The 14,398-nt window shown below is 37.6% G+C and overlaps 1 protein-coding gene across 1 annotated transcript; it reads right to left on the reverse strand.

The window, feature by feature from the left end:
- Positions 1 to 209: 209 nt before the first annotated feature.
- On the reverse strand, positions 210 to 10,977 carry LOC103720995 (ruBisCO large subunit-binding protein subunit beta, chloroplastic). Its single transcript, XM_008810998.6, has 15 exons — positions 10,686 to 10,977; positions 5,182 to 5,436; positions 4,945 to 5,070; positions 4,092 to 4,229; positions 3,897 to 3,992; positions 3,418 to 3,660; positions 3,089 to 3,323; positions 2,773 to 2,942; positions 2,616 to 2,693; positions 2,453 to 2,524; positions 2,258 to 2,362; positions 1,938 to 2,030; positions 1,749 to 1,841; positions 564 to 687; positions 210 to 467 (listed from the first exon to the last, which is right to left on the reverse strand). Exons 2-15 carry the CDS (start codon positions 5,431 to 5,433, stop codon positions 454 to 456), a joined length of 1,839 nt encoding a protein of 612 aa, XP_008809220.2. The 5' UTR covers positions 5,434 to 5,436; positions 10,686 to 10,977; the 3' UTR covers positions 210 to 453.
- Between the last annotated feature and the right edge of the window lie 3,421 nt (positions 10,978 to 14,398).

The following is a 14,398-nucleotide window of genomic DNA, read 5'->3' on the forward strand; positions in this document are numbered from 1 at the left end:
TCATTTAGCACTTATCTTTGCCGCAACACTTACCGGCTTTTTACTTACTCAAGGATCATAGACACCCTAAACAGCACCAAGGGAAGAACAAATAAAATTCTACAGAATAAACAAGGCCGCCGGAAAGGATCATTTGATGCTTCCTCAATTTACATGCCAACTATAACATCACCACTTAATTTGGCATCTTTCTTGATCAAATCCAAGGATTGAAAAAAAAAGGTGTTCTTTTTTATATCAAAGCTAAATTTGGTTCCTCGAAGACAGTACAAAATGGTGCAGCCAGATTAATGACATTCGCATGCCGCTGCAAGAATTTCAGAATGCTAACGTAACCTCACCCTCTCATGCATGCGTAAAACAATGCGTGAATTAGGCATACAAAAAGAAAAAACCAACATCGCAGTTACTACCCAGGCAGGAGTTTTCCTTTCCCTGGTATCCATAGCATAATTAGTAGCCATATCCTGGCAGGAAACCAAAAACAAGACCATTAGCATGCTATTTTTAATAACAAACGAACTGGGATAACAAAAAGTATAACAACACTTCGAAGGTACAACCTGAATTGTCCATCGGATTCCCAGCAGGCACTGGCTCTGGCTCTTTGATGTCAACCACGACAACATCTGAAGTAAGGAATGTTCTTGCAACTGATGCTGCATGCTCCAGGCAGCACCTAACCACCTGATTTTATCAAAGAGAGATGGATTTAACATTTCAAATCTTTCTAGATGGGTTCTAAAATATAATGCATTGCTGCAAGAGATCTATCAACCAATTGTTGCAAGATGAGGAAACTAAACTTCATGTCCAAAACATCTGACCCTTTGCTACCATTGAAGTCATCCATTACTTGTCTGACCCAAAGAATGATTAAAAACTTGAAGATGTTTCAGGCCCAAAGAATGATTAAAAACTTGAGGATGTTTCAGGTTGGTGGAATCACCATATTTGACAGCAGAAAACCCAAAAATCAGAAAGAGCTACAACGGTAGCTAACAATAACTACAATACACACCACAAATACAATTTAAAACAATTGAAAATAAATCATAATTTAATCAATCATGGAAGTTCCGACAAAATATGCCTTCTAACTTCATGCCACAATTTAGTTTTAATTGATGAAGGCTAAACCAAGGAAAATAAAAGGGAAGCTCTTCTAGGAAGAGCATAGAGAGCTAACAAGAGCACCCAAGAAGGCAGTTTCCCAAAACATGCAAGATTCAAAGCTTAGGCACTATTCGGAAACTTGCACTGGTTGTAAGCGAACCCCAGCTGCACTTATTTGAAGTTATTTGGGCCCCATTGCAGCATGTCATCCCACAGCTGAATAGGCTGCAAGACAAACTGCAGCAAGAGAGGGACCCTTATGACTTCCACCCACCACATCAGGTGTTATTAACGCGGTTGCAGCCAATTTCTGTTAAACAAACGATAGAAAGCATGTTGCTGCAACTGCAGTCCCCGCAAACCAAACACTAGATTTGTAACTCCAAATCCAGAGTTCCACCCTGATGTAAACCCAACTTTAGGTAAGTGAGACTTACAGGAATCCAAACAGCACCATCTTATCACGTAGATATCCTAGGGAAAAGTATTGCAATTAACACCATTCCATTGTTTTGCCTAGTCTACAAGTCACGTCACCATTTCATGAAAACAGACCAGTAAGGTGGATGTTGAGAAACAACATGCAAGTGACAAGTAAGAACAAAAGCATGACTAAAAGAACAAGAACCAACCTTAGTGGGGTCAATAATTCCAGAAGCCATCAAATCTTCATAATTTCCAGTTGCAGCATTATAACCAAATTTGAAATTGTCACTTGAAAGTACCTGAAACAATGGACAGAAGTCAAAGCCCCAAACAAACAGCACAGCAAAATAATTATCAGAACAGCAATTTAGATGTTTCAGGTAAGAACTTAATACCTTCTCAATGACAACACTTCCATTTACTCCAGCATTTTTTGCAATCAATTTTAATGGGTAACTCAGAGCCCTTTTTACTATATCAGCTCCCACCTGCAATCCGTTCAGACCAACATGAGGTGGAGACTCGAGTCGCAGTGACAAGTTGTTGTCCAACGATTGAAGTTTTTACAGACTTTTTGTTGCCGCATTACCAATATCTCATTTCCTCTTTCTTTTACACGTGAGTGAAAGGAAAAAAAAATCTAGAGTACATGAATGATGATGGATGGTACAAAATTGAAAGGGAATGGAGAGCGGGGGATGGACATATCGTTGACCTTTTGTTCATCGTTTTCGAGAGTATCTTTGATGGCATCAACCTTTGCTGCAAGCCTCAAAAGGGTACAACCACCACCAACAACAATACCTTCCTCCACAGCTGCCTGTGCATGAATTGCAAAAAGTCAAGAAAATATTTAACAAAGCCATAAACCAGGGGTTTGAAACACAACTCCTTGCCTAGTAGAACATACCTTGGTAGCATTTAGAGCATCTTCAACTCTTAATTTCTTCTCTTTAAGTTCTGTCTCTGTTTGGGCACCAACCTGCTCATGTTCAAGAAGAACATAATTACTCTTCTGTTACAGTAATTAATTATCAGCATATCAGTGAAATATGTCCACAGACATCAAATACCTGAACGACAGCAACTCCACCGGAAAGCTTCGCAATCCTCTCATTTAGTTTTTCCTTTTCATATTCCTGCTCGGCAGCCTGAGAGTAGAGATTCATGTTATTTAGGCCATCTAATAGGTTTCCAACAAACAATTTAGCCCGAGAATAGAAATCAAACCTCGATCAGATTACGGATTTGTGCAACCCGTTTGGTTACTTCTTCTTGAGTGCTACCATCACCAACTATCGTGGTTGAATCTTTGGTTAGCACAACTTTAGCAGCAGTACCCAAAACCTCCTTGTCAGCTTTATCCAGGGAAAGCCCAACCTCATCTCTTATTACAGTTGCTGCACACAACAATAGCTGGTCAGGATCTCTGATGAAATGAAGAAAATTACTGATAGAAAAGTGCAGTGTAGATTTAAAAGCATCACTAAATTACATTTTCACTAAAGATTTAGAATCATTTTTTTTAAAAAAAAAAAGGTCCAACCTCCAGTAAGGATGGCGATATCATCAAGGTATTGACTTTTGCGTTCTCCAAATCCAGGGGCTTTAAGTGCAGCAATCTTCAATGCACCTCTGAGCTTATTGACAACAAGGGTAGCAAGAGCTTCCTGCTCAATATCTTCGGCAATTATCAAGATGGGATATCCCCCTCTAATTGCATCTTCCAAAACATTGATAAGATCTCTCGCATTTGTAATTTTCTTGTCTACGAGAAGCAACTGAAAGAGCAAAAGTCATAAATTAAGACAGTGATATCAACAAAAATGCAAGCAGAGAGATAAGCCACAGAGGGTGAGTATACTAACTACAAACCTTGCAGTTCTCATATTCAACTGACATTTTCTCGCTATCTGTTACAAAGTATGGAGAGATGTAACCACGATCAAATTGCATGCCTTCTACAACGTAAAGGCTATTCTCGGCACTTTTCCCCTCTTCAAGTGTAACCACCCCTTTCCTACCCACCTTACTCATAGCATCAGCTATCATGTTTCCAATCTCATAGTTGTTTCCAGCACTGACTGCAGCTACATCAGCAAGTTCACTGTCTTCAACCTGCAATATTGAATTTCATGCACCGGTACAATTATGTGCACATTAACCACAGAAATTAAAACCTAATGCTGGCTGAGCAGCCCATTCACTTGTGTGGAAACTGTTGGAAAGAGCTAAAAAGCTACAAGGCTATGTATAACATTATTTAACCAGAACTGCTATCAAAGTGCTAGAAGCAATGTTAGAACTGAAATGTGTTATATCTGATAATTTCTCTTCAGGCACCCTAAGCATACCACTTTTGACATTAGCTTGAGTTCAGCAACTAGAGATTTGGCTGTTTTCTCAATACCTCGGGTGATCTGAACTGGGTTTGCACCTGCTGCAACCACCTGCATAAATCACAAGGTTTATCAGGTAATAGCGCAATATCCATCCAAGATCCACTTATGAAAACTGGAATATCAGATGGAGAGGAATATGTCACAAACCTTAACACCTTCCGCAATCAAACCTTGAGCAAGAACAACGGAAGTAGTAGTCCCATCCCCAGCCAAGTCGTTGGTCTTTGCAGCAGCTTGCCGTACCAACTTAGCCCCAATGTTTTCCACAGGATCTTCTAGTTCAACCTAAACGCACCATAATAAGAGAGGTGGATTTTTAAACCAATGATCAGAAAAGAAACATCGAGACCTACATCAGTTTCAGCATTTAAAATGTCCCATATGCAGGCAATAAAGTCAGGATGTTTCAGCAGCGATGTTTTAAGTTTCATTAAGATACTAAATTTCCAAGCGAAAGGATTGACGAGAAATTTCAGAAATCAGAGACAAAAACTGCAACAGTGCACGATGAATTAGGGAGCATCAGTTACAAGGAATTGAGAATTAATAAGAAAGCTAAAAAGAGGGGTGCTCCTCCAATCCCCACCCCTATTCACTGAATAAAGAAAAGAAAAAGAAGAAGGCCAGTAACAAATGATAGTTACACGTGGACATTCTTCTAACAAAACCACATCACAAACCATCAACATGCACATCCGTCTGATCCCTTTCTAAATATGGGTATTTGGAACAAAAATAGAAGGAAGCAGAGAACACAATAGATGAACAAATCATTGATCCTACAGTCTTCTTAAGTAGAGCATAATGCCTCTATTTACTCCAACTGCAATGATAAAATATAGGCCCAAAATTGTGCTTAATGAGAGTGTGTGAATCCCCAGAATTTTCACATAAGACTGATTAAAAGTTATGCATATATCTCTGATGAAACATAACAACAGAATATACAAGTTAAAAACCTTAAATAGTAAGGGATAACAAAACTTATCAGATACACTACCTCTTTGGCAACAGTGACACCATCATTGACAATTTTTGGCGACCCATATTTGCTCTCCAGAACAACATTCCTGCCCTTTGGGCCAAGAGTGACCCCCACAAGGTCTGCAAGCTTATTAACTCCTGTCTGGTACAAGTAAATGAATTAAATGCACGTGAGTAACACATCACTGGAGTGGAGAATAAAGCATTATCACAACATTAAAAGCTTATAATATATTTTTCAAAAAATGTTTACTTGCAGCTTCTTAATGGCAGACCCATCCTTGTTGAAGTACAACTCCTTGGCCATTGCCCTGATACCAGAGTTACATCTTTTCTGCAGGTGCAAGTTCTGCCTCCTGCCACTTAGAGAACTAGAAGATGAGGAAGCAAGAGAAGAGAGCTTAGAGAACTTTTGAGCAGAAGCTGAGAGCTTCCTGTCAGTCACAAAACTGCTGGGAGCAGCCACAGAGCCAATTGTAGACATGGTGCTGAAAGTTGAAGCCATTTTCTGTTCAACAGAGCACAAAGGCATATTAGTTGTCCAACAATGTCACAATGACAATGGGGGGAAGGGGAACAAGAAAAGAATGCCTTTATAAACCCAGGAAGAATATAATGCAGAGATTCTCAAATGTTTTCATGACAAAAGGTTTCATACCAAGGGTAACTAACAGGACAACGGAAGTAAAGCGCTGTTACCTTAGAACTTCAGAAATTTAGATTTAGATTTATAAAATTTTTGGCACACAGGGACACTCACTGATACTTCCATGACACTTGTTAACCCACCATCGCACCAAATTATAACTGGATCATCTTTTCACGACCTCTCTTAACGCTTGAAGGAAGAGGTGTTCAAGTCTAACACTGCATCTAATACAACTCATTGGTAAATCAATTGGTGGGCAGCTAGTTTAGCTGAATATGCATCAGATATGTCCATTCTTATGCATACACACAATGGGGTTTTGAAGGTTACCACTAGACAATTGACACCTCATGACTAGAACATCACACATTCAGCTAGCTCTTGGAAAAACAAGATACATTTCTACAATCCTTGATTTTTCGCATAAATATTTTAGCTAACCAGTATGGGAGGCCTGATTCCATGACTACCAAGAAAATATTTGTAAAATAAATTTGCAGGAATGTGATGTAATATCAACTGCATTGACCTCTTCCAATTTGGCTAAATTTTGGATTGTAAGATCATGCTCAGGTATTCTTGATAGAAAACAGCATTGACCAACTACCACCAACATAATATAAGACTATGTCTTAAGTTGTTGTGATAATAACATGCGATGTCTTAATTTGTTGTGATAATAACATGCAATTCATAATTGTTGTTATAATAACATGTGATGACCTAATTTGTTTTGATTATAACATCTGACTGTACAAGCTAAATACAGAAATAATTGAGAATATTAACAATCTAAGATAAACGTATGGCAAAACCAGGAAGGAATGAGTAAGAAATATACCTATATTAGAGGACATAGGAATTGCATCAATTAAAGACAAAGTGATGTAGATCAGTGGGATGGTATGAATATGCACATCGAACATTTGAGGTAGCTCCAATAAGGAGGGAAATTTCAACTTTTTTGAAGGATGTAGGAAAAGGAACTATGATAATATAAAAGAAAGTAGTGACAGACAACGGAGAAAGGCTTGAAATAGCAACAGAGATAGTTATACAAGAAAATTTGTCAAACGAGGATTCTTTAAACAAAGCCAAAATAGTCAGAATAAGGCCTGACATTGTTATAACAAATGGCTCATTCTTCATCATTCTCCTGAAAGCAAATATTCAACTATTTAATCAAACTAATGTTTGCATACCAAAATCAAAATCAAACTATTATGCACACTAAAATTTCCATCTATAATTTCTACCAAATAGGAGGCTCAGAGACAATGAGAAAATTTGAGCAGGGAGACATTAGCATCTGCAATTGACTGGCATCACCATGTTTTTAACGTCAACAAGATTCATACAGCTGAGCGTAGCTTCAGTACAAAAAATTCTAGAAATGGGCATGCCTGTGTAGATTCTTATTGTGAGAACCGACCCAAATCTATTTTGAACTAAAGACCACAGGCTCAGCCGACTCCTATTTAAAATTCAAAAAAAAAAAAGATAGCACTAGAATAGAGGAGCGATCACAATCCTCTGCCCTGCACCTCTGCTGAGCAGATAAGGCTACAGCAATCATGGCCGGTGTGGACTCCACGAGACTAGTATGGAGCGGCTGCCTGGCCATTCGGGCCGTCATCGATTTTCAGGTGGGGAGTGAAATTGCAATTTTTATCCCACCAAAAACAATTTTCATTTAATCCCTTCTTCCCCGGTTGATCAAGCTATCCCTGAGTCTCTGGTACCTTATTCCACCTCTTCTTCCTCATCTTGGGTGGCCACTGTGCTGCTACAACCGAGTTCCACCGCCCAAAAACCCATCCATCTCTCTTAAAATCCATGTTCACTTTGTTTCTCCTATTCTGAGATCCACCACTAGAATCCCTCTGCAATGCACCATCTTCAACCAAGGTTCAACCCCATCGTTGCTCGCAGGTGAGCCTCTAGCCCTCTCACAGTCTTTGTGGTCGAGGAGGCTGCCGCCGAGGCAGCTTGAGACACTGCTCCTCTCCTCCTCTCTTGCTCTGTTTTCTGTGCACACGGTTGGACCACCGCTACACAGCAAGGGCCGCAACCACCACGCCGAGAACCTGCACTACCCTGGCCCTCCCTCTCCCTCTTCTCACCTCCTTCGTGTGGTTCTTCAATGAGCAAACCTGAACCCAAGCCCCATCCCTCTGTTTCTCGGCCAAAACGAGACTTTTTTTCTCTATTTTTTCTATTCCCGTAGGTCGTTGCCGCAGTGGCCATCGCCTCCACCGATTCTCCAGTCTCATCACCATGTTGCCAGATCACTGGCACCCCCTAGCCTCTCCTCTTCCTCTTTTCCCTCCATCTTCATCATCTTCTTCTAAATTCCTTCATTTTCTTTCCATTTTCATTTTGCTATAAATTTTGTTTTTCTCTCCCTACTTGTTTTCTCTTCTCTGACTCGTGGACCGGATATAGTGATTTATCCATGTCACGACGGATCAAACCCAGGCCCTAGATGAACCCAAACCGGTCTCTCTCTCCTTTCTATCTATGTTGGTTGGCCCAGACCGAGCCTAATTTTCTTTAATTAGTCTATTTTTTCTTTAATGGATAAATTAGATCTAACCTAGAAACTTTAATCCGATTAGGTGAAAACCAAGATCTAGATATCGAGAAGGCATAATCCAGACCGATCCTTTTACATTTAGGTAACCACGAATTCCATCTCATTGTGAAATACCTGTGTTAGTGTTAGGTGTTGATTAATTGTTAGATCTAAGAGGTGGTCGAGACCTCTAGATGTGAGGCTAGATTTGGTGGTTTGGATGTAGATTGAAACCTACCATGGAAAGTTATATGATGCCTTATAGAAGTCTAATAAGATAGTTATTTTAGATTTTTGGATGATTTTTCTGATTGGTGAATTTCGAGAGATTTTAGAGCACAAATTGTAAGTAAGTTACCTTTACCCCTAGTGTTCTATCATGCACATGATCTGATCTTCATTATTTAAAAATTAATCTATTGCTATTATATCTTGTTTAAATTAAGTATTATATGTGTTTTGCATGAAAATGATTTGTAAAATATTGGATCAAGTATAACATGATTTACTTGGACATGAATTGTATTTCATTGCATCAATAAATGTGTTGATATTGTATATATTATGTATTGATTTTGCTACTCTCTAGTCTGACTATAATAATAGGGGTTCAGGATTTAGTCTTCTTCTGGACCTTCAATAGGGCGATCATTAGTGCATGCCGGCTGATGGCATATTCTAAACAGGAGCAAGTTTTCTTTCGAGCCTAGCTGGTTAGGGTTGATCATTGGTACATGCTGATGGAAGCATGTTTTTCAATATGATTTCGGAACTAATTTCCTTCCGAGCCTCCAGTGGGGCAACCACTAGCGCATGACCGATGGATGGCATGTTATAGTCAAGATCTAGTATCTTTCAGAGCTTGCCACAGGCTGATCATGGCCATAGTCGTAAAGACTAGGAGAGTAAGAATGGATGGTCCATCCATATTCGGTTTCAAAATTTATTTTCGCCAAACACATTATATATCTTGAAATCTATGTTGATATGTTTCATGTATAAATTGGCATATTTTTATTCATAAAAAATCATGCAAATTGAATATTTATACTTTTTGTACAATATATTTGATCCAAACTAGAGATTTTGGTAACTTAGTGAGCCTGCGAAGTTCATTCTCTCTCTTTTATTTTTTTCGAATGTAGAGAAATAGACAAGGCTTGAGATCGAGAAGTGAGGATCTTAGGATCTAGAAGATATTTGATTAGTTTTTCTTTGAATAAATTGATTATACTTATCCTTATTCATTATTATTAAGTGATTGTAGAATATTTCTTTTGAATAATTACATTAGATTATTTGTTTCTACCACTACCTAAGTTTGGAATGACGTGAATAGGTATAAATCAAAAGGCAGGCCTTGCATGTTTTGTGGAGTTAAACCCTATGAATGTGCGGTCATCTATCACGTGCTCGGCTCAGGCCATCAGGTCAGGACGTGACACTTATCATTCTAGAACTTGCAACCCATATATTCCAAATGTTAGCATCCTGACTCCCAAGCAATATAATCTTATTAATTCTAATAGAACATTGTCATAAATATTCTATTAAACAACTACACATATTAACTTTTGCACTGAAATTCAAAATCTTCCATTTGTACATCTCCAGGATATTAAATCAATGCATGATGAAGTCATCATTTTGGTTTCAAACTTAGCCCTTTTTTACTTTAAAAAATTGTCCATTACGTTTCCAAGCTGCATCATCCAGAATAACCAACATCTTTCAGATTGACAATTGCTACTCTTTCATGCCTCAAATTTATATCAAAATTTTATTTTTAACAAAAAGAAGTTTAACTATATAAGCTAGTTCATGTTGCTGCAGTAAAACTTAGTACCTACAAACATAGCTGTCAAAAAGCCTCTATCTTTCTTCACACTTTTAAACCAATCCATTAAAAACTGATATAACTCACAAGATATGCATATCATGTATAGAAATCAGAACGTCGTCACCCCTAGCACACCTATCTCTAAAATTCCAGGCTTCACCTGAATTTTTCCCTATTATAAGGAACTGCAGCATAAAATCATAGCTCTGACGCCAGAAACCAATCCGAAATCTTCCCAAGTGTCCAAGACACGGTCTTTCTTAATTTATTCTGACAAGTGACAGACGGCCAACAGAGTAAAGCATGTATCTAAAGCTCTTTCCCCGTTGTTGCACTCTAGCAGCAATCCTATTCTAAAGTCCGTAAATTTTCTCTTCTTTTTAGTGACTTCCTCTTTATATAGACCCACTTAAAAGCCAACCCATCCAAAAACATATATAAATTGTAAATATTTCTCGTAAATTTCCCCTTATTATGAACTACTGCAACATAATCCGATCCGTTTCATTTTTTTCTCAGAAACCAACTCAATACCTTCACGGGATATCCAAGATCCGATCTTTTTCATTTTTTTCTCAGAAGCACCGAAACAGCAACGGAGCAAATGCATCTCAAACTCAAAACCACAATCCCACTCCCAATAAGAACCCAAATAGGAGGAGAAAATGAGATTGGAGAGAAGGAGAATGGTACCTGAGAAGAGCTGCGGAGTTCTAGGGTTTGGTGGGGTTGTTGGCCGATAAGGTTCCCTTCAAAGATTGGCGAGAAACTCCGGCGAAAAGGGGAAAAGAGGGAGGAAGAGATGAGGTTTTACAGAGGAGAGGGTTTTAGGGCCTGGCCCTCGTGAAGGTTCGGAACGATCTCGGCCGTTGGACTTGGAATGCGTCCGGTTGCGTCGGCTCTTTTGGAACAATCTAGAAGGCAGGGATGGAGATCGTGCTCTTTTGCTTTTTATGCCTCTTCGAATCTCGAGCGTGATTCGCATGCGCGGATGCGCCGATTCTGTGTGCTTTCTTCTTTTCTTTTTTGTTTTTTTATTTTCCTTAAAACTGAAATAGTATAAATTAAATATTAACATATTCATATCTATATTTATATTATTTGACAAATATAAACAAAAATATAAAGATTAGCCGGATACAAAAATTTATATCAATATTAGTTTTCAACATATACTAATACAAATCGAATATCAAAAATATAAATATAAATACGAATATAAATTAGATAATTAAATTTTATGATTACTGAATCAAAAATATGACTAAATAGATAATAAATTAAGTTAATAGTAATATTAATATAGTCATTTATTTTTTTAAAAAGCTCATGAATGCTATATAAAATTAAATAGGATTACAAATGGAATCGAATATTCGGATACTAATCGAATACTTATCTATCTAGATTCTTTTTTTTTTTGATAAATATAGATAAGAATATAGATATTAGTCGAATGTTCAAATTTTCATTCATATCTTAATAGTTTTCGATATGAAAATAAATTCTAACAAATATTATCCGATCCACTTTTCCTCCTAAAATTTAGTGATAAATTTGAACAAATCTTATAAAGTCATGCTTTTCTATTATGTCTGATTACCATACTTAGCATAAAGCCGTCGAAATCAAGATAGATTCATCACACGCTTAGAATGTGAACATTAGGGGAAGTCCAAATAAATGCTTGGTAAAAAGGAATACATAAAACCAATTCCAAGCAATTATGTACTTTGTCTCTTCTAAAAAGAAAACCAATACGAAATGACGGGCATTTAGAAGATAGTAAGGCCCATCGTAGTTCACTTTGATCATGAATAATGAAATTTAAATGAGATTATTAATCATGATATAGATGGAACATCAATCCAAGCTATGGGTACTCAAGCCAAATAAGTTCACGATAGTAAAATATGCCTATGTACAAAAGTGAATTACAAGCACACTAAAATAATAAATAACAATAATGATGATGATGATGATGATGATGATGATGATGATGATATTAATATTAATAATAACAACAACAATAGGTGCCAGCTAAATCGTTGAATGTATTAGAATAAATCGATAAATAATTAGTTATTGTGGTCCGCTTAAACCCAATTCCTTCAAATGCCTACATCTCTTTGTTGCCCTTTGTTTTTTCCTAATTAACTCCAGGCTCGAGTTCATCAATTGGCCCAAATGTTTGTAGAGGTCAAAATCCGATGCCACTGCCCATAACAACTCGGTCCAAAATCTATCCAATTTTGGCATACGACTAAAATCTAATTATAAGTACCACGATCGGTCCACACGTAGCCTCAATCTATGATCAGCCCCAATGGATCTATGATGTAGTGTCCCCTAGTTCTCATAAATTATAAGCTGGGTCCGATACCATTTTGTAATAATCTATGACCTTATCCAAAAAAGCTAGTTGGAAGATATTATTTAAGTTCCTTGACCGCGTATAAGTATCCAAATCTATCCGGTAAATAACCGATCTGGAACTAAACACACGCCAACACGGATCCTCATACTACCATATGAGAATTGAGATGAAGATCTAATCTAAGAGGATCTTCCTCGTGATCCATGAACTTTCACATTTTTCAATAGGATAGGGTCAAATTTATATAAATTAGCCTGGCCAAATCTTTGGATCAGTATATGCTGCGTTAGCTTGACAAGAGCACCTAATTTAGGTCCTGTTTGGATGCACTGTGTTTCCATAGTATGTTATAGGAATTGGACGATTCAGAGGAATTTTCAACCAAAAAGGAATGCCTTTCTTACAGGATAAATGGAATGATTGCACGAAAAATAAAAGATATACTAATTTTTATTTTTTTTTGCTCCCACAGTTTGCATGACAGGCCACTTGCACCCCTATCTTAACACAACTCTATCTGCGCTGTTGCTCCCCTCCATCTACACACCTTGAGTTATTTTTGTATAAATTTATATTGATTCAAAAAAATAATAAAGTTATATTATAATTATTTGCATATTTTAAATAATTGCTTACTGACGCCATTAATAAAAAAAATCTAAAGGGAAGAGTATTGTTGATAAAACAAGCTGGATTGAAAGGTATAACTAAGAATAGTGATTCTTAAGGGATAAATATATAATATTTCTAAGATTTTGCAAGAGGAAACTATATATCAGTTATTTTTCAATCTCAAGTAATGTGATGATTAGCACATCAAGGGCAAAGAGCATTTAAGAAAAATTGATTATTCTTGTCAATAGCCAACCTAATAAAGATCAATATATGTGCTTCAATGTATGGCTTTTGCTCATGATACTGTCATGAAATATACTAGTAAATTGTCCGCTATATAAACCGAATATCGGTGATTGTTTGCAGGAAGTTGAAAAGCAAATTGCATTGCAACACATAATTTACCATACATGATCTATCTTGAATTTTTTTTGGCGATCCAAGGAGCATGCACTGTTTAATTATATTGGATACTCGAGATAGCTTTCACATTTTCTTTCTACATTGTGTCCAATGACCAATGTTTAATTATATTGCACTGTTTGAGAAAGCATCTAGATTTCATCATTTGGATCCCTCCAAGCTATCTCGGACCAACTTGCAAACCATCGGTAGACAAATTACCACCATGCAAGTTCCTTCAAGCCATCATGTAGGGAACACCTCCATGACACCCTTCCTTTAGGCATGAACAATATGTTTGTCTATTGGGCTCCATTAATGGATGTGAGGACATCCATATTGCCCATTGCTTTCCTGCATGCAAAGATTTAGAAGCCAATCTTGTTCAATGAAAAGAAGCAGTTTAGATCTGGAAGGGCGGATCTTGCGCATAGGGTGGACGCTCCCTACTCTGTGATGTCCGACGGATGGCAGGTGACTGCAGATCCTTCAAAGCCATACATGTGTATCTGGGGGCTTTGCTCATTACTCATGGCAGTTTGAAGGATTTCGTCCCTCAACTCACTAGCAATCGGAGCCTCGTCCGTTTCAACCGCTGTTTCACCTCCCAAAAAGCTAAGTTGGCTTGACAAAAAGTAAACTAGACAAAAGGGTACCACTCCATAAGAATAGATTCACCAGGCACTCAAAATTCTCAAATCCCTGGACGTGGGGAAATAGAAAGGAAAGAGCAAGTTCCTTGAACCATTGTAGTACTATTCACTCGGTGGCATCATACACGACATAGCACGCTGGAGATTTGGTTTGGAGGAACCAAGCGGATATTCCCCAACCACTTGGGGAGCTTTTTTTTTCTTTTTTTTTTGGCTGTACTTATTTACATTTAGTATGATGTACCGATGTGCCAAAAAAAATAAATAAATAAATAAAAAATCTTGGTCATGTGTTTTGAGAAATAAACTAAAAACTTCCTTCTCCTTTATAAGGAGAGATCTCTCACAAAAAGCACCAA

This window comes from Phoenix dactylifera, chromosome 6, assembly GCF_051530095.1.
Source record: "Phoenix dactylifera cultivar Ajwa chromosome 6, Ajwa_hap1_PhDact_Kaust_v1.1, whole genome shotgun sequence".
Classification (NCBI taxonomy): domain Eukaryota; kingdom Viridiplantae; phylum Streptophyta; class Magnoliopsida; order Arecales; family Arecaceae; genus Phoenix; species Phoenix dactylifera.